We start from the raw sequence: 23,519 nt of genomic DNA, 5'->3' as shown, positions 1-23,519 counted from the left end.
GTGTGGATTCCCTAACGCTTCTAACTTAGATTTGAAATTATTTAGTGGCGTGGCATCCGCTAGGGCAGCTGTAACCAACACCACAGATGGATGGCTTAAACCACAGAGATTTCTCCCCTTTCTGGAGGCTGGAAGTCCAAGACCCACAACCACCAGCACCTTGATGTTGGACTTCCCAGCCTCCAGATCTGTGAGAATAAGTTTCTCTGGTTCTAAGCCCCCCAGTCCATGGGATTCTGTTAGAGCAGCCCAGGTGGACGAAAACAATAACCTTAATACTTTCCTCAAGAAGCACTCGTGGGAAAAATATTTCCCTAATTATTACATGTTCGGTGAGTAAAGAACAGATTAGCTGGATCTAAAACCTTGGCTCCACATTCTTTCCTGGAGACTCTTAGAGACGCAGCATTGTTCTCTGAGGTTGAATGTTACTGCGGAGGAATCTGAAACTAGCCTGATTTCTTTTGTGAATAAGTGACCTAATTTTTTTATTCCTGACTAACGTCTTCATTCTTTTAGAATCCAGGGCATTTTCTAAAGGTTTCCTCGTTTTGCATTTAAGCCCGGGATCCCTCCTGTATCAGTCAGGGTTCCTCAGAGAGACAGGACCAACCGGAAACGCATCATCTATGGGGATGGTACAGAAACTAATGGGGAGGGCAGGGCCCAGAAGAGTTTCATCACCAAATGGAACAGGTTTTGCAGGAACATGCTACCAGGAAATAAACTGTCTTCCCAGCAGAAAAACTAGGGCCGACTTTGGAACCACCCGAGGAATTGCTGGACCTGGAGCCCTCGTGGCCACTCGGGCCGTGTCCTATGCACAGCTCTCTGTTGACCAGCTGCTTGGTTTATGGATGTCAGGTTCAAGGTGAATGGACAGCATCCTGCTTGGAAGGCTGCCACTGTGATTGAAGAAAAAAAACAAAGCAGCTCAGTTGGCTGAACTGTATACTGTTAGTTCCTATGGGTATTGAATCAACTCCTGGGCACTGGCTAATGGCCTGGCCACAAGATCAGGTAGAAGAAGGATGGAGAAATGTCTGTTAAAGGGATGCCTGCAGGGGCCACAGCTGTAGGGAAATCCCTATAGAAACTCAAGGACGTACATTAAAGCTGGGCATGTTGCTAGTCATCAGAAGAACCTCCTTCTAGGATCGGAAGGCCATTAGAAGCAGCAGGTGGACATTCTGGTGTGCTCCCTTGAGTGGTCACCTGGATCATGAAATAAATGGATGTAGGGGCGACAGCAATGCAGAGATGGGATAAATCTAGTCCCCTTGTTCCCTCTGGGGCACGAAATGCCAATAACTGTCCTGTGCCAACAACAGAGGCTGCCAGTGGCTATGGGGCAGAGTCCCCAGAGGGAGGGTGTGACCAGAGCTGGCGCCAGATGGATGCATTTAGCCCTGAACCTTTACAAATGGATCCTGCCCAGAATAGACAGACTCTGGACTTGGCTTTGCATGCCCAGAGGTAGATGCAGTGCTCAAAATGTTATAAAGGACAGAACCAGAAGATATTGCACCAACGTGGACCTTCGAATCATGTTTCTGCAGACCTAAAGCACATTTTACAGCCCACAGAGTCTGACAATGGTCAGAGATACCGCATCAGATGGACGTATCATGTTGCCTATCATCCTCAGATTAAAGTTCTAATCAAGAATTGAAACAGGCAGTTGGGAACAGGAGGGGAAGATAAGGGCAGGGAGGGCTGACTTACATGCCTTGTTGAGTATGTGCTCACACTCAGCAGGAGGGGGACCAAGGGAGGGTCCCCACTAGACAGATTCCTCCACTTCTCAGGGGGAGCTGGAGGAGGGGGGGTGCTAGTTCGACTATGTAGCTCTTGCAATTACACTTTTCTCTTTCTTTCTCCGTATCACCTCAACTTTCTTTTTTTCTACCTGGTACGGCGATACAGTGTAACACTGTTTTGTCTTAGTGAGACTGCAGTGCTAATATTAATGGTCAAATCTATATCAAATTGAGTGAAGAGCCTCCTCCAAACATTAGCATCGGTTTATCTGTAGGAGCACTCTGAACACAGACCAGGTGGGGCCTGTGCCGTAAAGGATTTGGCCTTGCCCGAGAGAAGGTCTGGCCTTTGTCTTTGGCTTCTGGGAAGTAATCTAGGTCATGCCTGATAGAAGTGTCTTTGTTTGGATGAGGGCTGGCCAGGTCAGAAAGACCGACCATGTGATGTATATGAAACCATTGTACAGTACATTATCAATTGGCCTGGCTACTGAGTTCAGCCATGTGGGCAATTAATCAATCACACCAAATAAGGAAGCCCCAGTTAAAAAAAAAAAGAAATCTCTGGACACCAGATGAGCTTCCCTGGTTGGCAGTGCTCCATGCCTATTGTCACACAGAATGCTGGAGGGTCGCCGGCCCTGACTCCACGGAAATGACAACAGAAGCCCTCCGTGTTTGGCCCCGAGCTGACTTTGTTGTAAACCACCGCCATGAGTATAACAGTTTCCAGTGAGTTCTGTGAGTCCTTCTAGAGACTCATCAAAACAGAAGGTGGTTCAGGAATTGCTGAAACTTGCAAATGGTGTCATATGTCTTGGGGCCTGTGCCCTCAAACCTTGTCATTTGGCTAACTCTGGGGTAAGTTAATAAAGAAGAAAAACTCAGATCCTTTGCTCCCGAGCCCCTTAGTATTCCTAAAAATAACAACAAAAAGGAAAAGCAAGCGAGCAAACAAAAATGTGTGCCTTATGCAAGTCCAAACCACAATGAAATGTCACTTCACACCCACCAGGAAGGCTATAATTAAAGACAGATGAGGAGTATTGCTGAGGTAATAGAGAAATTGGGATCCTCGCACATTGTTGCTGGGAATGTAAAATGGTGCAGCTGTTTTGGAAAACAGCCTGGCAGTTTTGGTGAAACAGAGTTATAAGATTGTTCATGGCCCTGGCCTGTGTGGCTCTGTTGGTTGGGCATTGTCCTGTGCACCAAAAGGTTGCTGGTTCGATTCCCCATCAGGGCACATGGCCAGGTTGCAGGCTCAATCCCCAGTAGGGGGCGTGCAGGAGGCAGCCCATCAATGTTTTGCTCTCTCTCCTTCTCCCTTCCTCTCTCTTTAAATGTCAATAAAAAATTTTTTTATTTTCAAAGATTGTTGATGTAAGAACGGTCAACTCTGTACACGATTTTTATAACAATTTATTTGAGCCAAATGGAGTATATGCTTGGAAGCAAGATCTCAACACAGAGATAAATGCTTCTAAAAACGACAGTTCGCGGCTTCTTCCTGCATTTAGAATTAAAGAGGGATGTGAGGAAGATTACTTGAAGGCGGGAGAAAGCAAGGCAGGGATGGGTTACAGAATAATTAATAAGGTCATGTGTTCTCTTGAGGTCATACTTTATAAGGAGGGGTCGAAAAAGATCATTTCAAAGTTGTGTACACCTAGGTGCACAGAAACGACAGACAGGGCTTACTTAAGGTAAACCTTTCACTAAAGTTCCTGGGGCGTGACTACCAACCATGGCCTGCCCAGTTGGGAATTTATGACCAGATCACCCTGTGAGGTTACTTCCCATAGAACCCCCTTTCCACCCACAGGACGCAGCAAGTCCACGCCCAGGTCGATACCCAAGGTAAATGAAACTGTGTCCTCACAACAGCTTGAGTGTGAACGCTCACAGCAATGGTTTTGTAAGAACCCCAGCGTGGAAGCAGCCCGAGCGGCCGCCACTTCATAACTGGAGCAATGAAAGGTGGTCTGTCCACACAATGGAATAATATAATTTGGTGATAAAAAGAATGAAGTACAGATACACCGCACAACAGGGATGAACCTTGAAAACACTGCCAAGTGAAAGAAGCCAGACAACAGGCTTCACAGTGTATGATTGCATTGCGAGGATAAATCCGAAAAGGCAAACCTATAGCGACAAACACGGCTGACTGATCACCAGGGCCGAGAGGTAGTGGTGGTGACTGGGGTCAGGACCGGGGTCAGGACCGGGGTCAGGACCGGGGGCAGGACTGGGATCAGGACCGGGGTCAGGACCGGGGGTAGGACCGGGGGCAGGACTGGGGTCAGGACTGGGATCAGGACTGGGGGCAGGACTGGGATCAGGACTCGGGGCAGGACCGGGGTCAGGACTGGGGCCAGGACCGGGGGTAGGACCGGGGGCAGGACCGGGGTCAGGACTGGGGGCAGGACTGGGATCAGGACTGGGGGCAGGACTGGGATCAGGACTCGGGGCAGGACCGGGGGCAGGACTGGGGGCAGGACTGGGATCAGGACCGGGGGCAGGACGGGGGGGCAGGACCGGGGGGGGGGGGCAGGACTGGGGGCAGGGGTAGGACATGTTCTAACGTTGATTGTGGTGGGGGTTGCACAGCCCTGGGTACACTGAATACATTTGTTATGCACTTCACATGGGGTGTGACTTAGAGCTCAAGCTGTTTTTTTGTTTTTGTTTTGCTTTGTGAAAAAGACGAACTCAGCTCCCGGAAACTGATCCCCCGGGTGATTTTGGCAGCGCCGTGTTCAGGTCTTCCCGGTCCTCCGAAGGGCGACGGCGGGCTGGGCCCATTTTCTAGGTGCCCAGAACCTGTGAAGGGGAGGCCGGACTTCGGAGCTTGATCCCCGGGCTTCCAGGCACCGCCAGGGTCCGGCCCCACGGCCGGCCGGGCCGAGGTCGCCGCGAACCGCCTCCTGCCGGGAAGGCCCGGAACCGGCTCTCCGCGGTCCAAGAGCCCCCGCGACCCAACCGGCGCCGCCGCCGCGCGCACAGGCCTCCGGGGGCGCCGAGGGGAGGCCGCGGCCCGGCCGGACGCCCGGGCGCTGGGCAGCCGGTGGCACCGCCCCGCCGCCGTCGCGCCCGCTGCCGGCTCCGCCTCTTCCCCTCGGCCGCCGCCCGCCGAGCCCAGACACCGGCGCCTGCCGCGGCCGCGCGTGATCCCCGCGCGCCGAGCGATGCTGCTGCTCGTGGGCACCTGCCTCGTGGCCTTCGTGCTGCTGCTCTACATGCTGTCCCCGCTCATCAGCCCCAAGCCCCTCGCCCTGCCCGGCGCGCATGTGGTGGTGAGTGGCCCCCGGCCCGCTCGGCCGCCCCGCCCCGCCCCGCGCGGGTCACCTGCCGCGCCCCGCGCAGCCCGCGGAGGGCCCGGGCCGCCGCCGCCGCGCTGGTCCTCCCGCCTCGCCCCCGACCTGGGCGGGCTCCGTCCCCACTTCCCCCGCGGAGTCCACCGGGCGGCCGAGAAACTTTGTCAAGGGCACCGCGGTCGGCGAGGCGGCGAGGGGGCGGCTTGGAGCCGGGCGGCGGCCTGCGCAGGTGTCAGAGCAGTGGCCCGAGGTCTGGGGGCGCCTCCCTGCGGGGATGGCGCGAGCCCGGGGGCCCGCAGCGCCGGCCGCGCGGACGTGCAGAGAGGCTTCTGCCCCGTCCGCACTGCTGGGCTCCCCGGGGGCTCAGCCTGGGCTGATGGGTGCAGCGCGATCCCGCGGCAGCACCCCAGGATCCGAGGGATGAGCTCACCCACCTGGCTGGTGCTCTAGGAGCGAAGGGGAGGTGGATGGGTTTGGCTGGTTTCTTACAGGAAGCTCGCGTCTTCCAAGATCCCCTTTCTGCAGGTAGAGCACCTCTCTTGAACTGAGGGTGAACGCTACCCTACCTGTGCCCCGCACCTCCCCATTTGCGGTGCCCTCCAATGCCCCCGCCCCGAGGAGGCACACTGACGTGGGAGGTTAGGAGAAAGGACAGTTCGTTACTAAGCTGGCGGCACAAATCCTCCAGGTGCTGGAGGTGACAGGCTTGAGTCTCCCCCCTGGCTGGTCACTTCTTTAAATCTGGAGCTTAGGGAATGAGGAAAGGTGTTTGCTCCAAGCTCCTTGGGTGAAACTAGTGAATTTCAAATTCGTGCTGTTTCTGATGTGGAAGATTGATGTGTGTGCATTCTGTGCAAGAGAGCAACAAACAGAGAGGAGCAAGACTTGACCACCATGCTAAATCCCGAAGGGGCCACCTCCATCCCCGGGATAACCGGCCACAACAGCGTGGCTTTCAAAGTTGGATTCTTTCAGAACTTATGTGTGCAGAGTATGACTTCCTGGAAAGAGAGAAAGCCAAAAGCAGTGATGAAAAGTTAAGAGAGTTTCACTTAACCTTGACTCTGGTGCTATCAGCCCCATCATGCTGCAGTTCACAGGTAGGTAAGATGACAGTCAGGTCTGGGATAGACCAAGAGCAGTTTCTCATTGTCACCATCTAGTTTTAAAGCGCTCTTATAAATAATGTGAGGATGACATGAATAATTCACATGATGTCACCATCTGTCCTCTTTTTTCTTGTCATAAGGAGAGCGGAAACGTAATTCTTTTTCTTGAGATTTGTTGGGACCAGGCCGGGTGGTGTTTAGGAGAGGGTGACTTTTAGAATGCCTGCTCTGTGGAAGCATGGATGGACGAGGTCATAACTGCTTATTGTTTCATCTTTACAACAATTCTTACCTACTAGTGTTATCTCCCTAATTACCATGCAGAAGTCCTACAGGGTATGTACTTATTTATTTACATCAGGTGGTTTTTAAAAAGCTGCATAATTGACTTAAGTAATGGAAAGTCAAGTTCTCCTTTTTTGGAGATGGCTGGGAGCAACTCTCCCTATCACACCCTTCCCCCTCCTGCCCTCAATAAGAAGAGTAGGGTGTGATTAACGCGCTAGTAACATGAAAACGGTATTTCCGATGAACAGTACGAGGGACTGATAGAGGGAGGAAATCAAACTGTTACCTTTCGTGTCCCACATCTGGATTCTATTGACCAATTATGAAGTAACTTAATGCATATTTACCATTTTTCTCAGCCATTATGAAAATCTCTTATATTTGCTTATAACTTTCGGAATAACATAGCCTAGAAACGGCTTGTTCTTTGATGCCTTCTAATAATTAGCTGGCTTGACTGGAAGGTTAGTTTTCCGTGAACCATGACGCAGAAGTTGAAGTCTTACTCTTGTTCTTACGGAGGTCAGAAGTGATCAGGTCGGACAATTCTTTGCTGTGCAGTAATTTCACACGGCTAAGTGTATTGCAGTCTGGAAAAAGGCAGCAATAATAACAATAGCTAATATCTACATGGCGCTTTACAGCATGCACGTTTTCTCAATAACCTCATAACTTCAACTTCATTAATGCATTGAATAACAAAGAGGGAAATTTTACTTACAAGTGTTCTCGTCGTTAAGTCTTTCGGAGAAATGGCACCACACACCATTCTGCAAGTCGATGGAGGCAGGTATTTATTTCGCACCTGCTTATGCAAGGCGCTGTGCTAGGAATGGGAGAGAGATACTGGAGTGGGGGCTTGACCTCAGGGGGCTTACAGCCTGGCCAGGGAGCTAAGACATGTGCTTAAGTAACTGTGCACAGGTAGAAGGTGACAGGTAAACAACAGGCCTGAGTGACAGTCAGGAAGAGCTGCTTGGAGGAGGGGACAGTGGAGCTGGCCCCTCCCTGGGGGATAGGCGGGATTTGGAAATGTAGGTACGTGGGGGATGATATTGGGTGGTGGGACTTATAGGCAGCAGGAACCTCAGAACAGCCAAGACATGTCAGGTGCAAATTAATAAACCGAAACCACCCATGAAATGGTTCCATAGCAGAGACCTCAGAGGTGACCACTTGCCTAGGCAACAGATATATATATATATATTTTTTAAATCCTTACCCCAGGATATTTTTCCATTGCTTTTTAGATAGAGTAAAAGGGAGAGAGGACGAGAGAGAGCAAGAGAAACATGTATGTGAGAGAGATGCATCTATTGGTTGCCTTCTGCACAACCCCCACCAGGGCCGGGGATCAAACCTGCAACCCAGGCATATGCCCCTGACCGGGAATCAAACCCGTGACCCTTCTGTCCGCAGGCCAATGCTCCAAGTGCTGAGCCAAACTGGCCAGAGCAACAGGTATATCTACGATAACCTTCTGCAGGTAGTTTGTCAATGATCCGCCAAAGAAAATCTGGTCAGTGTTGGAATGATGAGGCTGAAGAGAAGAATCGGGTGCCTAGGAGCCCCAAGGAGACGGTGCGCTATGTAGGAGGGGCTTCATGGGGATTTAAAGTCAGGAGATGGGTCAGAAGTGTTCACGACAGCACCACTAATAGCTAACCATAAAATACTCGGAATCATCCGAATGTCTGACTATAGGGAAGTGCTGAACTAAGTCTTGATAGAGCTATGAATGCAATATTGTGAAGCCTTTTATTTTTTTGACCTTAGATACTATGACAATTATTTTTTAAGTAGGATACAATACTCTGTTAGGACAGATTGCGTCCTGATACTTCCCTTCCCCTTCCTCTGTGCCCATCTCCCCTGGCCCATGTTATACAGTCTGCAAAAGATAAATGACTAGAAAGAAAATACTGCATTTATCTTATTAAGTTAAAATATATTGAGTCCTTCCTATATGCCAGGCACTGTGCTAAGTGCTAGGACTATAGGGGTAACAAAAAATAGAGATGGGCCCTGGCAGGTTTGGCTCAGCGGTTAGAGCGTCGGCCTGTGGTCCATAGAGACCGGGGTTCGGTTCCCGCTAAGGGCACGTACCTCAGTTGCAGTTTGTCCCCGGCCCTGGTTGGGTCGTGTAGGTGGCAGCCACTGAATGTGTCCCTTTCATGTCGACGTTTCTCTCTCTCTTTCGCTCCCTCCCACTCTATCTGAACAAAAAATGGAAAAATGTCCTCGGGTGAGGATTAAAAAATGGGGGGGGGGGTGAATAGAGATGGTATTTTTAATGGCATTTTAATGGGCGGTTGTAGGAGAGATGGTTGTGAGTTAAATAACCATGCAAATCAGTCCATGGCTGTTTGATTCTGGGAGTGTCACAAACTAAAGGGAAAAAGGATGCAGTGCTGAAGAATGGGTGGCGGAGATGCGGGGCAGTCAGGGAAGGCTTTGCTGAGGAAGCGACGTTGAGCTGAGACGTGAAGGTGAGCAGGTGCCAGCTGAATGAACAGAGGGCGGGAGAGCCTTCCTGGCCGGGGTGTAGGATGTGCAGAGGCCCGATGTGCAGTCGGCGAGATCGTGGAGCTGAGAGACAGCCAGGGTGGCTGAACTGTAGATGGTGAGGGCACAAAAGCTGTACTTTTCAGGATCTCCATACGATCATATATTACTGTATAATAAGCAGTCACTGAACATATCATAAGACATGCAGGTGACCATTCTGTTCATGTCTTGTAGAGTTGGTCGTGCATAGGAGGTATCAGTAAGGAAATAAGATTCTCTTGGAATTCGACTCAAAGCCAGACTATTAGTAGTAGTTTTTTTTTTTTCTTTTTCAATTTCAGTTGACATTAAATATTTTTTTATATTAGTTTCAGGCATATAGCATAGTGGTTAGACATTTATATAATTTACCAAGTGATCCCCCAATAATTCTGGTACCCACCTAACACCATACATAGTTATCACAGTATCATTGGCTATATTCCCTATGCTGTACTTTACATCCCTGTGACTATTGATAAATACCAATCTGTATTTCTCAATCCCTCACCTTTTCACCCATTCCTCCAACCCCTCCCCGCTCACAACCATCAGTTTGTTCTCTGTATCTCTGTCTGTTTTGTTTGTTCATGGAAATTGTTATTTTATGTTTATATATTGTTCTTTAGATTCTACATGTAAGTAAAATTATATGGTATTTATCTTTTCTCTGTCTAACTTATTTCACTGAACCTAATACCCTCTAGGTCCCTCCATGCTGTTGCAAATGGGAAGCTGTCTTTCTTTTTTATGACCAAGTAATATTCCATTGCATACATGTACCACATCTTTGTCCATTCCTCTATTGTTGGGCACTTAGGACTCATGTATTATTTATTAGCTAGATTTATAGGGCACTTTCTTCTGGTGGACCCGGGAAGTAGTCTAGGTGTGCAGTGTGTGTGGTTCGGTGCTGAGGATGAGGACACCGCAGCCCCACCGACGGTGCAGCCTTCCCGTGTGCACTCCTCCCGTGCATGAGTCTGAGATGAAGAAATGACAGTCGCTAAAAACCTAGATTTCATGTTGGTTTTTAGAGCCCATCATAATTATTTTCAGTGAACCTCCCACCGAAGGGAAATGCCAAGCGCTAAGAAGCCTTTGTTCCTGTTTGCCGCAGGTCACGGGCGGCTCCAGTGGCATCGGAAAGTGTATCGCTATCGAGTGCTTCAAACAAGGCGCGTTCATAACTCTGGTTGCGAGAAATGAGGTGAGTCTGCGGGGTCTGTTGTTACTCACTCCCCCAACTTTCAATCCGGTGCACACGTCCTGGTGTTGCCACCTGCGCTGGGACTCCCTGGTTTGAGGTGTGCCACCTGCACCTGGCCCCTGCCCATAGTCAGGGCACTTTCATGGTCGAAGTGAGATCAGCTCCACAGATATTTATGTGGTGCCCCAGTGGTTGGGCCACACCATAGGCGCTGCTGACCTTGGGATGGGAGAGGCCAAGTGGAAGAGAAGCAGCCCCCCCTCCCCCGCCTAGGCAGCCCTGGAGGGCCCTCCGCCCACGGGGTGCTGGAGCCTGGAGCCAGGGTGGAGCCTGGAGCGGCCCTGCATCCCGAAGGCTGTAGGTGTTTCTCGTCTGCTGTGACGTGATGCACGTCTCTAGTGCATCACGGGACTGCACGCCGCCCCAGCAGTTCAGCAAAACGTGGGGCTTTCTGTGTTCAGTTGATACAGGTCTGTTTTTCTTTTAATTCACCATTTGTTGTTCTCGCCCAAAGTACCTCTCTGCCCTGTGCAACAGTGACACGGATGGTGTCCTCTTGCTCCGTGGGCGGGGGAGGTGGCCAGGGTTGTCTTGCCCATGGCTGTTGTTCGGTGCCGGAGTTGGCTCCGAGCCTGCACTCAGAGGTCTTTGCTGGATGAAGGCCTGAAGGGGCGTGATGGAGGGAATGGGAACGTCAGCGTGGCATCGCTGCCCAGGGCCTGGGATACTCCTACGCAAATTAGGGCATGAGTATGGTGACTGCTCCGGTGGGGGGTACACAGGTGAGCCGGCCTCTGGGACAATCGTTCAAATAATGACACAGAATTAGGCTTGGATGTCCATAATTTCTTTTTAAAATCAAGAAAGGCAAAATTCGGGACCTTTTATTTATATGCTGTCTTCTCTGATGGAGAATTTGCTTGGGCATTGATGCCACCTTATGGGGATGGAAACACAACTTTAATAAGAAGGCATTTTGTGAGGTTTAAACGATTTGACATGAGGCAGGTGGAAAAGGAGGCTGGCAGGCCCCACATTTTGGGTGCTCAGAAGCTCGTGGTGTGGTCCTTGCGTGGCTGGAGGTAAAGATCAGACTAGCCTCTGGCCTCGAGAAGTCCACTGTTTTCTGATGTGATTCTTTATCCTGATTTTGGCAGAGTCGGGCTGTGTATGTCTTTTTTTTTTTTTTTTTTTATCTTCACCCAGGACATTTTTTTTTTCTTTTTGCATTTATCTTCAGATAGAGAGAGAGAGAGAGAGAGAGAAACATTGATGTGAGAGAGACACATTGAGTGGCTGCCACCCACACAACCCCAACTGGGGCGGGGACAAACTGCAGTCGAGGTACGTGCCCATAGCGGGAACCAAACCCGGGACTCTCTGGTCTTCAGGCCAACGCTCTAACCGCTGAGCCAAACCGGCCAGGGCTGTCTTTATTAATAGAACAGTATTATTTTATTATAGACACATTCATGTTTAGAAAACTGGTGCATCTTTCCAAAGAATTGCCTTCCGTTTTGTGCTTTTCTGCTGTCCTGTATTTAAATTACCCCTTTATAGCAAATTAAGACACTGTAGTCTGGTATTTGCCTTCTTGAGAATGAGTGAAACAAACCAAATTGAGACCTTGAAAGAATTACTGTTACATGGATAGCTCTGCTTATCTTAAGAGTACTTTTGAGAGTAGCCAGATATATATTTACCCAGTCCATTTCAAAAGTGATTTTTACTGTGTTTGCTTTTGTAGCAGAGGAGGAAAATATTGGGCAATCTCTCAACATGGAATCACATGTGCCCTAATTTCCTATTCATATTGCTGTTCTCGTTTTATATCAACTGAATCATGTCCGATCAAAACATTGATGAGAATGGATAGGGTGACCGTCAGCAATTAACACTGCCAATTGGGATTCTGAAGTTCATTTATCCTTCTATTATCTTTCTATGCAGTGAATTTTAAAACTTGCTGTCCTTTAGCCATAGCTTAACGTACGCTTGTCAACGGTGGCCTGTTGCTCTGCAGTGCAGGTCCTGTCTTGTGTTTTTTAAAATTTAGTAAGTACTTCCGCAAGTAATTACTTTTTCTCTCCTTTTTAACGAACAAGCAGACGACAGACAATCTCCAGAACTGACTGTTCTCTCTTGCTTCCAGGACAGGCTGCTGCAGGCGAAGAAGGAAATTGAAAAGCACTCTATCAATGACAAACAGGTAAAATCACTGTCTGCCTGATGCCTCTTCTGTACGAATCAGCACAGGTGCACAAAGGGGAGAAGGTTTACTGCAACTCCGAACAGTTTATGGGAAGATGTAAGCTTTTCCAACTTAAAATACATCTTAGACTGCTGTGAAAAAGGTGAAACTGTTTGAATTGTCTAGAATAACGTATAGACTTTGACACACATACACAAACAGATGATCAAATAAAAGGCTTTACTAGAAAATGATTTTATTTTAATTTTTTTATTTAAATCAACTTTATACCAACACTTAAGGGAAAAGGGGCATTTAAAAATATTTTTGGGCCCTGGCCAGTTTGGCTCAGCGGTTAGAGCGTCGGCCTGCGGTCCGGAGAGACCCGGGTTCAGTTCCCGCTAAGGGCACGTACTTCGGTTGCAGTTTGTCCCCGGCCTTGGTTGGTCGTGCGGGTGGCAGCCACTCGATGTGTCCCTTCACGTCGATGTTTCTCTCTCTCTCTCTCTCTTCCTCTCTCTCCCTCCCACTCTATCTGTACAAAAAAATGGAAAAATATCCTCCGGTGAGGATAAAAAAAAGAAAAATATTTTTGGGTTATGGAATTGTTTGATAGATAAAATGGTGTGTGTGTGTGTGTGTGTGTGTGTGTGTTCATATAAAACATAATAACAAGTTAATAACCATACACTTCACCCAGCTTGAGAAACAGGATTTCCCAAGTCTCTATAGACCCTCCTGAGCCCACATCAGCCTCATCCTGTGTGTCATTCCCAGAGGGAACCTCAACCTGATTTTGGTGTTGATCCTTTTCGTTTTTTGCTTTTCTTACCATCCCCTCCCCCTCTCTCACCCCTCCCCTCCCACCTCTTTCCATTTCTTCCCATTCCCAGGCGATCACTAATTTACTTTCTCTCTTTCTAGATTTGTATGACATCATTCTTTATGGATTCTCTTGTAACTTTTTTTCATCTGATACTATTTAAAAAATTACTCTATGTTCTGGCCAGTTTGGCTCAGGGGTTGGAGCGCTGGCCCAAGGATGAAGGAGTCCCGGGTTTAAATCCAGCCAAGGGCACATACCTTGGTTGCGGTTCGTCCCCAGCCCTGGTTGGGGTCGTGGGGGAAGCAACCAGTTGATGACAGATCGATGTTTCTCTCTCTGTCTCTTCTTCTCTTTCTTCCTCCCACTCTATCTGAAGATAAATGGAAAAATATCCACAGGTGAGGATTAAAAAAAAAAAATCACCCTGGCTGGTTTTGCTCAGTGTTAGGGCATTGGCCTGTGGTCCAGAGAGACCAGGGTTCGGTTCCCGTTAAGGGCACGTACCTCGGTTGCAGTTTGTCCCCGGCCCTGGTTGGGTCGTGCGGGAGGCAGCCACTCGATGTGTCCCTTTCACATCGATGTTTCTCTCTCTCCCTCCCAGTCTCTCTGAGCAAAAAATGGGAAAATATCCTCCGGTAAGGATAAAAAAAAATCCTCTGTGTTGATGCATAAGCTCACTCTTTTCTGCTGCTATGCAGAATTCTCTTATATGTTCAGCCTACCTTGTGTTCATCTGTTCTACTGTTGGTGGATATTGAAGTTGAGTTCTAGTTTTTTGGTTAGGTTTGTTTTTTGCTGTTACTAAAGTTTGGCTCTTTGTGCATATGGGCAAGAAAGGAATTGGAATTGCTGAGTTGTGTCTTCAACCTCAGCAAAGCGGTTACACTCACACCAGTGTGGTTGCTGCCATTGTAGCCCCGCTTCCTCGCCAACACTTGGTATTGGCTGGCTTTCTAGTTTGTGCCTTTTCCATGGTTTTAAACGGCATTTCATTGTAGTTTTCACTACCTCTTTTCCTTGCCAGAACATATTAGAGGTCTTCCATGTCAATAGAAATAAATCTCTCTCTTTTTAAACTGCTGCGGCATAGTATTGGGTACCCCAGAGTTTATTTAATCAGTCCCCTGTTGTCAGGCTGTTGGCATTTTTGTTTTCTGTGCTATTGCATTGGCTGCTGCAGGTGGAAATCCTCACCCACGTCTCCTTGTGCACATGTGGGTTTTCGTCCAGGACCGTGGCCTCCGCCTGCGCTCCCCTCTCTGAGGCCCACACGTGCTGGGAAGCTGCCAGCTCAGCAGACCTCCTCATTCTTTCCCCATATTCGTGTAACTTCTGGTGGAGAAGGACGTATCCGCCACAGCATGGAGCTTGAATGCTCGTGGCTGAGCACGGCCTCTCTGCTCTGGGCTGCCCTGGCTCCCTCGGCACCTCGCCCCTCCTCACCCATCAGAGGCGTCCGGCCGTGTGGACAGTTCCTGACTTCCACGTCGGGGCGGGGAGGGTTAGGGCAAGGGGCAGCCTGCCCTTCTGCAGGGGCCTGACTGGGCTTGTTGCACCTCTTAGCATCAGCAGTGCCCTGTGGGCATTTTTTCCCTGATAATTTGTTAACACTTTTTTTTTTTTTCATTTCACTGTCTGTGGTATAGGTTTTATTTATAGTCAGTGATCTCATACTGTGTAAAAAGGTGTGTTGAAAAATTCATCCCATGATTCCTACTCTGATTTTTGAAAGTAGTTCCTGTGTGGTGGTGCCGGGGTGAAATCCGGGCTGTCCCTGGAGTCTGGAGTAGGCCAGGTCGCGTCTGCGAAGGGGGTGCGCTCCCTTTGGTTAGGGATCTAGATCGTTGGGACGGAGTCCTTGTGTAACGTAAAACTTCCTGCCTGAAACCCTACGGCCATTGATTGCTTTTCACTCATCCCTTGACCTCCCACGTCAGGGCTTCATTTCTCACAACGTGGTTTCTTAGAGCCCGAAGGGATCTAGGTCATCGCCAGGGTCTGACACCCTTACTGTACAGGTCACTGCAACCTCCCCAGGTTCTGCTCAGCTAGATGATAAAGGGACAGGATGGGAAGGCAGGCCCCCCGGCACGTGCGTGTCCTTTGCACTGCCACCGGCTGCCACACGTGGGAGTGCAGTGTTGATGTACTGACACGCCCGCCCACTCACGTGCTCCTCTGCCAGCGTCAACGGGCGGGAACTTACGGAAAGACCGAGAAGCCACGAACACCTCCTGCTTCTCCCTCAACCCCCCTGGGAACCTAAGCATGCCTAGGTCAGGGATCTAAGCTCTGCTTTGAAAACATTACCCAAAAGCTCATTGTTTGTTCCCACTAGTATTCTCCATTTCTGTCTCATAAATTTCTATCAAAGTAAGCACCAAAATATGTGCTTCATCCCCCTCCCCCCCCTTTCCTTTTCAAAGACTAAGTGGACTTGTTTTCCAAGGTGAGCACAGGCTGAGCACTTCCCCCTGTCCCTCTGGGCTGCACACCCCCGGGGCATGGCCAGTTTGTACCAGGTGGGCTCCGGGGCTGGGCTCGGTGACCCCTGGTCTAGAGAATCAGTTGAGTGGGTGGTCAGTGCAGAGGCAGGGATCTCAGGCAAACCTCGGAGGGAACCTGGTGTGACTTGGCTCCCAGGTCAGTTCCCACAGGCGCAGATTGACCCTTGGTCTCCTAAGATAATGTCCCGTGTCTGAGCCTTCCAGCCGGGCCCAAACCGAGGTGGCTTCTGCTAGTAGATACTGTTTGCTTATCTCTTGATTCCACCTGCTGGTATTCAAATCCCAACAGGGCAGCCACAGCTCGGATATTGCTCCAGGAGGAGTTGTTCTTTAAATCTGTTTATTAGATTTCTTGATATTCTTTTTAACAACTTAAGATGTTAACAACCTGAGATATAATTTGTGTACACTTTATGAATTCTTTATGTAATTTATATATTCTTTTTCATAACAACTTGAGATAGAATTTATGTGCAATAAACCACACCCATTTAAAGCCGTATACACATGGGAAACTACCCCTGAGATGCAGACACAGAACATGTCCAGCACCCCCCAGAGTTGGTCCTCGCACCTCGCAGGCCAATCCTGCCTCCCTCCTGGCTGCAGGTGGTCGCCAACCTGCTTTCTGTCACTATAGATCAGTGGCAATTCAAGAGGAACAGTTTTACATTTCTTTTTATTTTTTTTCCCAGTCTTAGTGAGATATAATTGACAAATAAAAATTGTATATATTTAAGGTGTACCACATGATAATTAATATATGTTGACATTGTGAAATGATTACCATGATCCAGTTGATTAAACATCCGTCATTTCACATAGTTATTTGTGTAAAAGTGTGTGTGGTGAGGATACTTGAGATCCACTCTCAGCAAATGTTAAATATACACCCGATCAGTATTAACCATGACTTCATGCCATACGTTAGAGTCCCCAGAACTTGTTCATCTTACACACGGAAGTTTGTACCCTTTGACCAACACTTCTTTTGAGTTTGCTCGAAGCAGTTGTCTATGAAAACTTCCAGGAAAATTAGACTCTGCTAATTGCATTGTCAGCAGATTTCAAACAATGCAATTGGTACATCCAAGTTGGACTCCTTATCTTGTGGAAAGAATTCTCCTTAATTAAAAAAGAAACAAAACAGCCCTGGCCAGTTTGGCTCAGCGGTTAGGGTGTCAGCCTGCGGTCTGGAGAGACCCGGGTTTGGATCCCACTAAGGGCACGTACCTCGGTTGCAGTTTGTCCCCAGCCCTGGTTGGGTCGTGTGGGTGGCAACCATTCAATGTGTCCCTTTCACATCGATGTTTCTCTCTCTCTCCCTCCCACTCTATCTGAACAACATATTGAAAAAAATGTCCTCGGGTGAGGATAAAAAAAAAAAGAAACAAAACAAAAAAACTTTAAGAAGTAGTTTCAAATACCTGCATAGCTTTGGTCATTATTTTCTCTTTCTAACAGGTGGTGCTTTGCATATCAGTTGACGTATCCCAAGACTACAGCCAAGTCGAGAATGTCATAAAACAAGTAAGAGGTTGGGCTAATTGGAGTTAATTCATGTGCCTCTTGTTTGGTTCTTACCATTGTGCTGTGTGGTTTGAGGTCAGTCTAATAGTTTACAGGTTTCATTTGTTGGTGTTGATTTGCTCCTGAGTAGTTCTGTCTTCCTTACTGCCTGTTCCTCTACCTCTTTCCAGGCACAGGAGAAACTGGGCCCAGTGGACATGCTGGTAAACTGTGCGGGAATGTCCGTTTCGGGGAAATTCGAAGATCTTGAAGTTACTTCTTTTGAAGTAAGTAAGAATGTGGCTATTTGGATCATGGGGAAACCCACACACTAAAGTAAGACACGTCCGCGGGTAGAGGGTTTATGACTGAAGGAGATGGTGGGTGTTCGGATCCCATAGCAGCTGCAGAGGACTAGAGGGGGCGGGGCAGGCTCCTGGTGCCGGTGCTATGACCATCCAGCCTTAAGGGTTTAGACAAGTCTTTCAGCCTCAGGTCCCCCTGTTGTAAATGGGGATGGACCCTCTGATCTGACACCGCTGACTCTGATGAATTCCCGGGGTCACCGACAGCTCTTCGTAAGCCAACAGGTGCTGGATTTTCATGTCAAGTGTCAGGACGTGGAAAAGCCAAACAAGTGAGGAGCAGACTCTTGAAGAGTTCTCACATCAGAATAAAAAGAGAAGGCATCGTATTGATGACTACATTTTTAAGCATGTTTGCCCCGGAACCTCTCCTAGTCATTTGTCTCAGCCCTAAAGAAGTGGACGTCAGATCGGAAATCTTTAAGGGCAAAGCACCGCATCACCCTTTCCTTAGAGCTCTCTCGAGCTCCGTCACAGTCGTGGGTTTGGGACGCTCTGGTCCGCAGCGCGAAGTCGCACCCCTTTAGGAAAGGAGACGTTGGAGCCGTCGTCTCGGGGGGCCGTGGGAGGCACCGTGAGCCCTGTGATGCGAAGGGAGTCAGCAGAGTCCGCGTGCAGTGCAAGCAGAGCGGGCTCCAGAGCCCGAGGCTCCCGTATCAACTGGGCTAAAGGTAGCCGCCTGGTGTACCTTTGTGAGCAATCGGAGGGGACTTTGCAGACGGTTTCAGTAGCTGTGTGTAGACTCAACGGGCGGAAATAGTTGTAGTCATGATCCCGGCCTGGAAGGATGAGGGAGTGAGTTCAAAGGTGGCCGGCACAAGAGGAGTGGTGTGTGTGTGTGTGTGTGTGTGTGTGTGTGTGTGTGTGTGATGACGATGATGATGAGGAGGGGGACGGTCAGTGGGCTCCCCTTGATGGAGTTCGAGGGGGTTGAGGTATACTTAGTTGCAGGGTTATAGTAAATTAATGCACTATTGCAAAGCTGGGACCTTGGGAAGCAGGCATGTCTGCTCGGGGACAGAGGGAGTCAGGGTGGTTTACATTTGTGTGTTCGATGGAAGTAGGAGGATAACAAGTGAATGTGTGGTGGGGCGTGTAACTGTGAGCAAGAATAGAGGAAACTAAGTGTACAGTACCAGGGGATTGCCTGTACGTGGGTGTCGGTGATAACCAGACAGTGAAGCAGGTGAGATGAAGGAAGAAGGAAAACAACGATAATGTGAAGCTGGTGACACATAAAAAATGCACAGTTCTAATCTTTTAAAAAATTTCAGTTTGCTCTCAGCCTTCACAGTTTCTTCCCTTCCCTTCCCAGCCCTGCCCTTCCCTTCCCTGCCCTGCCCTGCCCTGCCCTGCCCTTCCTTAACCTTCTCTTTTGTTTAAAAAACAAACAAACAAACGAACAATCACGAGTTGTTTCCTTTCCACACGGGCTGCACCTTGTCACACTGCACCCTCCCATATCACTCTCTGTTGCTCTCTGTTCCACAGCAGGCACAGCAGAGAGAAAGGTGGACTTTGGCATCAGGCTAAACCAGTTTGAGGTCTTGGGTCTAATGGTTTCCAGTCTGACCATTTGCTAGCTGTGTGATCAGAGGCAGATCATCTCTTCCAGCCCCAGCTCCCAGATCTGTGAGGATTGAATAACATAATATATGGTAGCTGCTTAGTAAATACTAATGGCCTTTCCCTGGTATTCGTTTAACCCACAAATACTCGAGAAAGCCTCTCATGTATCCAGCATTGTCCTGTGTGACTCCGTGGGCAGCAGACTCCTGGGGACCTGCACCCGGTGTCCCCTGGACTCTGCCCTGGGTGCCTTTTGCTCTTGCTGATTTTGCTTTGTGTCCATCACTATAGTAAATCTTAGTCATGAGCACAGCTCTGTGCAAAGTGCTGTGAGACCTTCACATGAATCACAAAACTGGAGTGGACTTGGGGACCTCTAACACACTTCTCATTTTCCTTTTCAGTACCTTTCTCTATGGTTTCTTGGAGCTGTGTCTTGTTTCTCTACCTGTGGACATTGGTAGGAGAGTTATTTCACATTTTTGATTGGGGTTACATTGAGTCTGTATATCCATCTGGGAAGAATTGACATCTTAACAGTATTATCTTCTAACCCATGGCCATGGTTTGTATCTGCACTTAACTAGGTTTTCTTTCATTTCTCTCAGCAAGGTTTTGTAGTTTTCAAGGTATGGGTCTTGCACCTCACTTTTCAGTAGTTCATATTTTTTGATACTAGTGTAAATGGTATTTTTAAAATTTCAGTTTTTGGGTGTTCACTGCTAATGTAGAAAAACACAATTGATTGTTTGGATATTGATCTTGCGGTCTTGCTAAACTCAGTTATTAGTTCTAGTGCTTATTGGATTTTCTGCATCGAAGATCATGTCACCTGCAACAGTTTTACTTCTAGCGCTGCCTTCTGGATGCCTTCTTGTGCTGGCTGGAACCCCCAGCATGTGTGAGAGCAGACACCTTGTCTTGCCCCTGAGTTTAGGGGGCAAATGTTCAGTCTTGACCATTTAAGTGTGATGTTAGCTGTACTTCTGTTGTTGTGTTTTTGGTAGATGCCCTTTATCAAGTTGTGGACGGTCCTTATTATTCCTAGTTTGCTGAGTGTTTTTATAAGGAATGGATGTTGAATTTTGTCAAATGATCATAGAGGTGTTTGTTTTTTTTCCTAGTTTATTAATATGGTGAATTACATTGATTTATTTTCACATGTTAAACCAACCTTGCATTCCTGGGATAAAATTCCACTTGATTATGCTGTCATATTTCTATGTTCTTGAGGGATATTTTCTTTCCTTGTACTGTTATTTTCTGGTTTTAGAATAATGATAATGTTGGCCTTGTGGTATATGGGTAGGGGAGTATTCTCTTTTCTCCAGTTTTCTGGAAGACTGTGTATAGAATTGGTATTATTCTTTCTTAAATGTTTGGTAGAATCTACCAATGAAGCCTGAGGTTTTCTTTGTGGGAAGTTTATTACTTTAATTCTATTTACTTAATATATATATAGCTATATATGTATATTCTTTTTGAACTACTTTTGGTAGCTATGTCATTCATGGAATTTGTCCCTTTTATGTAAATCATTGAATGTGTGTATAGGTACAAAGTTATTTGTCATAGTCTATTATTATCCTTTTAACCTCCATAGAGTTTGTAGTAATGTCACCTTGATAGTGATAATTTGTGTCTTCTCTCTTTCTTGGCCAGAATGACTAGAAGTTGATCAATTTTATTGATTTTGCTCAATAACCAGCTTTAGGTTTTATTGATTTCCAAAATTTTTTTTTCTGTTTTCTGTTTTATTTCCTCCACTATTTTTATTATTTTCTTTTTTCTGCTTGCTTTTGTTCTAATTTGCTCTTCTTTTTACAGATTCCTTAAGTGGAGGCCGAGGTCGTTGGTTTGAGGCCTTTGTCCAGAACACGGACATTTATGCACATTCCTCCCGGGTCTTGCTTTGGTAGCATTCCACCAATTCTGATCATGTGTGTTTTCACTTTCATCGGTTAAAAACATTTTACAATTTCCCTTTTCATGTTTGCTTTGTCCCTTGGGTTATTTAGCAGTGTGTGCTTTAGTTTCCAACTATTTGAGTGTTTTTCAGAATTCTTTCTCTTATTAATTTCCCATTTAATTCCATTGTGGTCAGCGACATTTTACATTTATTGAGACTTGTCTATGGCCCAGAATATCGTCTCTCTGTAGCCATTCCGTGTGCGCTGGGCAAGCGTCTGTATCCTGTTTGGGGGGGAGTGTTCTGTTAGTGCCAGTTAGGTCCAGTTGGCTGATAACATTGTCCAAGCCTTCTGTATCTTCCCTGATTTTGTGTTTACTTGTTCTATCAATTATTGAAAAAGGGGTGTTGAAATCTCTGATTATAATTGTGAATTTGCCTATCTGACTGTTTTTTGTTTTGTTTTTTTTATCCTCACCCGAGGACATTTTTCCATTTTTTGTTCAGATAGAGCGGGAGGGAGAGAGAGGAAGAGATAGAGAGAGAGAAACATCGATGTGAAGGGACACATCGAGTGGCTGCCACCTGCACGACCAACCAGGGCCGGGGACAAACTGCAACCGAGGTACGTGCCCCTAGAGGGAACCGAACCCGGGTCTCTCTGGACCGCAGACCGACGCTCCAACCGCTGAGCCAAACCGGCCAGGACCTGACTGTTTTTTTAAACAGACTCGTAGTTGATACTCCTGTCTTTCAGCTCCCTGCCCACCTCCTGCCCCCAGAGGTCCTTGAGCCTTTTGGGGGTTCTGGGGTACAATCCTGCTTTTTAGTTTCTCTGCTCCTTGCTTAGCATTCAGCTTTCTGTTAAACTAGTTATCACTTGCCATTCTGTTCTTCCATTTCCAAACTATTACTGCTGTTATTTTCTGTCCTGTTTTCTTTGTTCTTGTGGGTTCTTGCTGTTAAAAATATTTTTTTTTTTCTGAAATCTTAGTGGAGTCGCTGAAGGGAGCTGAGGTTAACACTTGGATTTAGTGCACCATCTTTTTTTCAAATACTGTCTTAGAGAATAATTATTATTCAAACAATATTATGCTATTAAAAGGCATTTGGGGGGAAATGGAATTCCAGGCATCCCAACACGATCACATATATAATTTCTGTGTTTCCTTGCTTTTATACCTGTGTACATGTGCTTTTATTTAATATTTGAGATAGTTGCAGTCACTGTTTAAATCCAGTCTGCCTTCAGCTTTTTCTAAACTTAAAGAATAAGTACTCTCCCTCCTGATGTTTCTGGTCATTATTTCTAAAAGTTATCTAGCATCCTGTTGAGTTAACATTTCACGATTGACTCTGTGCTTCCACAATGAAGTGTTCGGTTTACATGGTGATAGATTTAATATTTTTACAAGACTTTTAACATAAAAACATTTTGATGCAAGTGATCTTAGATTTTCAAGTTAAAATGGAAGGTTTTTAAGAGTTCCCAGGATGAGGGGAGATATACTATTGGTACTTAGGTGTGATTCTACTCATCATAAATAAGAGTCCATGCTTATTGAATATTTACTGTAAGTCAGGGGCTATGCTGGCACCCAACTTGTGTGTCTTTTTGTAATCCTTGCAACAGCCCTATGAGATAACACCATTACTTTACCCTAGCTTTCAGCTGCAGAAATATGTAGAGTGACTTTCTTGCTCATCATCAAGTAGGTAGTCATGGTAGAGCCAAGTCTCCAAACCACAGTCCATGCTGTTAACCACTGTCCTAGTCTCTTTGTGGTCTTTCTTTAGCTTAGAACTGAAGGGCTGGACATATTTGGAAGCTCGTTCCTAAAACTGTCTTTCAAAAAGTACTACCACCTGCAAAGAGAAAACTAGTTTTGACCTGTTTTCTGCAAAGACGTAACTGCAGTTGTGAGAATGCAGAACCAGATTGAAACAGACTTCAAATAGTGGATCCTGACCTTCATGGCTCCTTGACTGACTCATTTAAATCATTCGTTCACTCAGCAAATCCACCGAGCTCCTAGTCCGTTGGGCTCCATTGAAGAACCGCAATCTGGGGAGCAGATCAAATTCCCGGGAGCCCTGCCTGTGGCTTTGACCTTCCTCATTCCTCATGGCCTCTTTGCTCCCTGCAGAAACTAATGAGCATTAACTACCTGGGCAGCGTGTACCCCAGCCGAGCCGTGATCGCCACCATGAAGGAGCGCCGGGTGGGCAGGATCGTCTTCTTGTCCTCCCAGGCGGGACAGGTGGGACTCTTCGGGTTCACCGCCTACTCTTCATCCAAGTTCGCCATCAGGGGCCTGGCGGAGGCTCTGCAGATGGAGGTAAGCGCTGTATTCGGTTTTATGTTTGTCCCACTCAGCGCAGCAGATGTTCCCCTCTAGTCTGTAGCTT

General features: G+C 47.5%; 1 protein-coding gene across 1 annotated transcript in view; it reads left to right on the top strand.

Moving 5' to 3' along the window:
• Positions 1-4,894: 4,894 nt before the first annotated feature.
• KDSR (3-ketodihydrosphingosine reductase) overlaps positions 4,895-23,519 on the top strand; it is a 33,400-nt gene continuing 14,775 nt past the window's right edge. Inside the window, exons 1-6 of the mRNA XM_036245701.1 lie at positions 4,895-5,059; positions 10,145-10,234; positions 12,387-12,443; positions 17,223-17,288; positions 17,459-17,554; positions 23,258-23,449. Coding sequence (XP_036101594.1) covers positions 4,952-5,059; positions 10,145-10,234; positions 12,387-12,443; positions 17,223-17,288; positions 17,459-17,554; positions 23,258-23,449 — 609 coding nt within the window. The 5' untranslated portion in view covers positions 4,895-4,951. The remainder of the gene's footprint in view (positions 5,060-10,144; positions 10,235-12,386; positions 12,444-17,222; positions 17,289-17,458; positions 17,555-23,257; positions 23,450-23,519) is intronic.

Source organism: Molossus molossus, unplaced genomic scaffold (genome assembly GCF_014108415.1).
Source record: "Molossus molossus isolate mMolMol1 unplaced genomic scaffold, mMolMol1.p scaffold_m16_p_6, whole genome shotgun sequence".
Lineage (NCBI taxonomy): Eukaryota > Metazoa > Chordata > Mammalia > Chiroptera > Molossidae > Molossus > Molossus molossus.
Note: the sequence above shows the minus strand (reverse complement) of the source record. Positions and strands in the feature narration are given on the sequence as shown.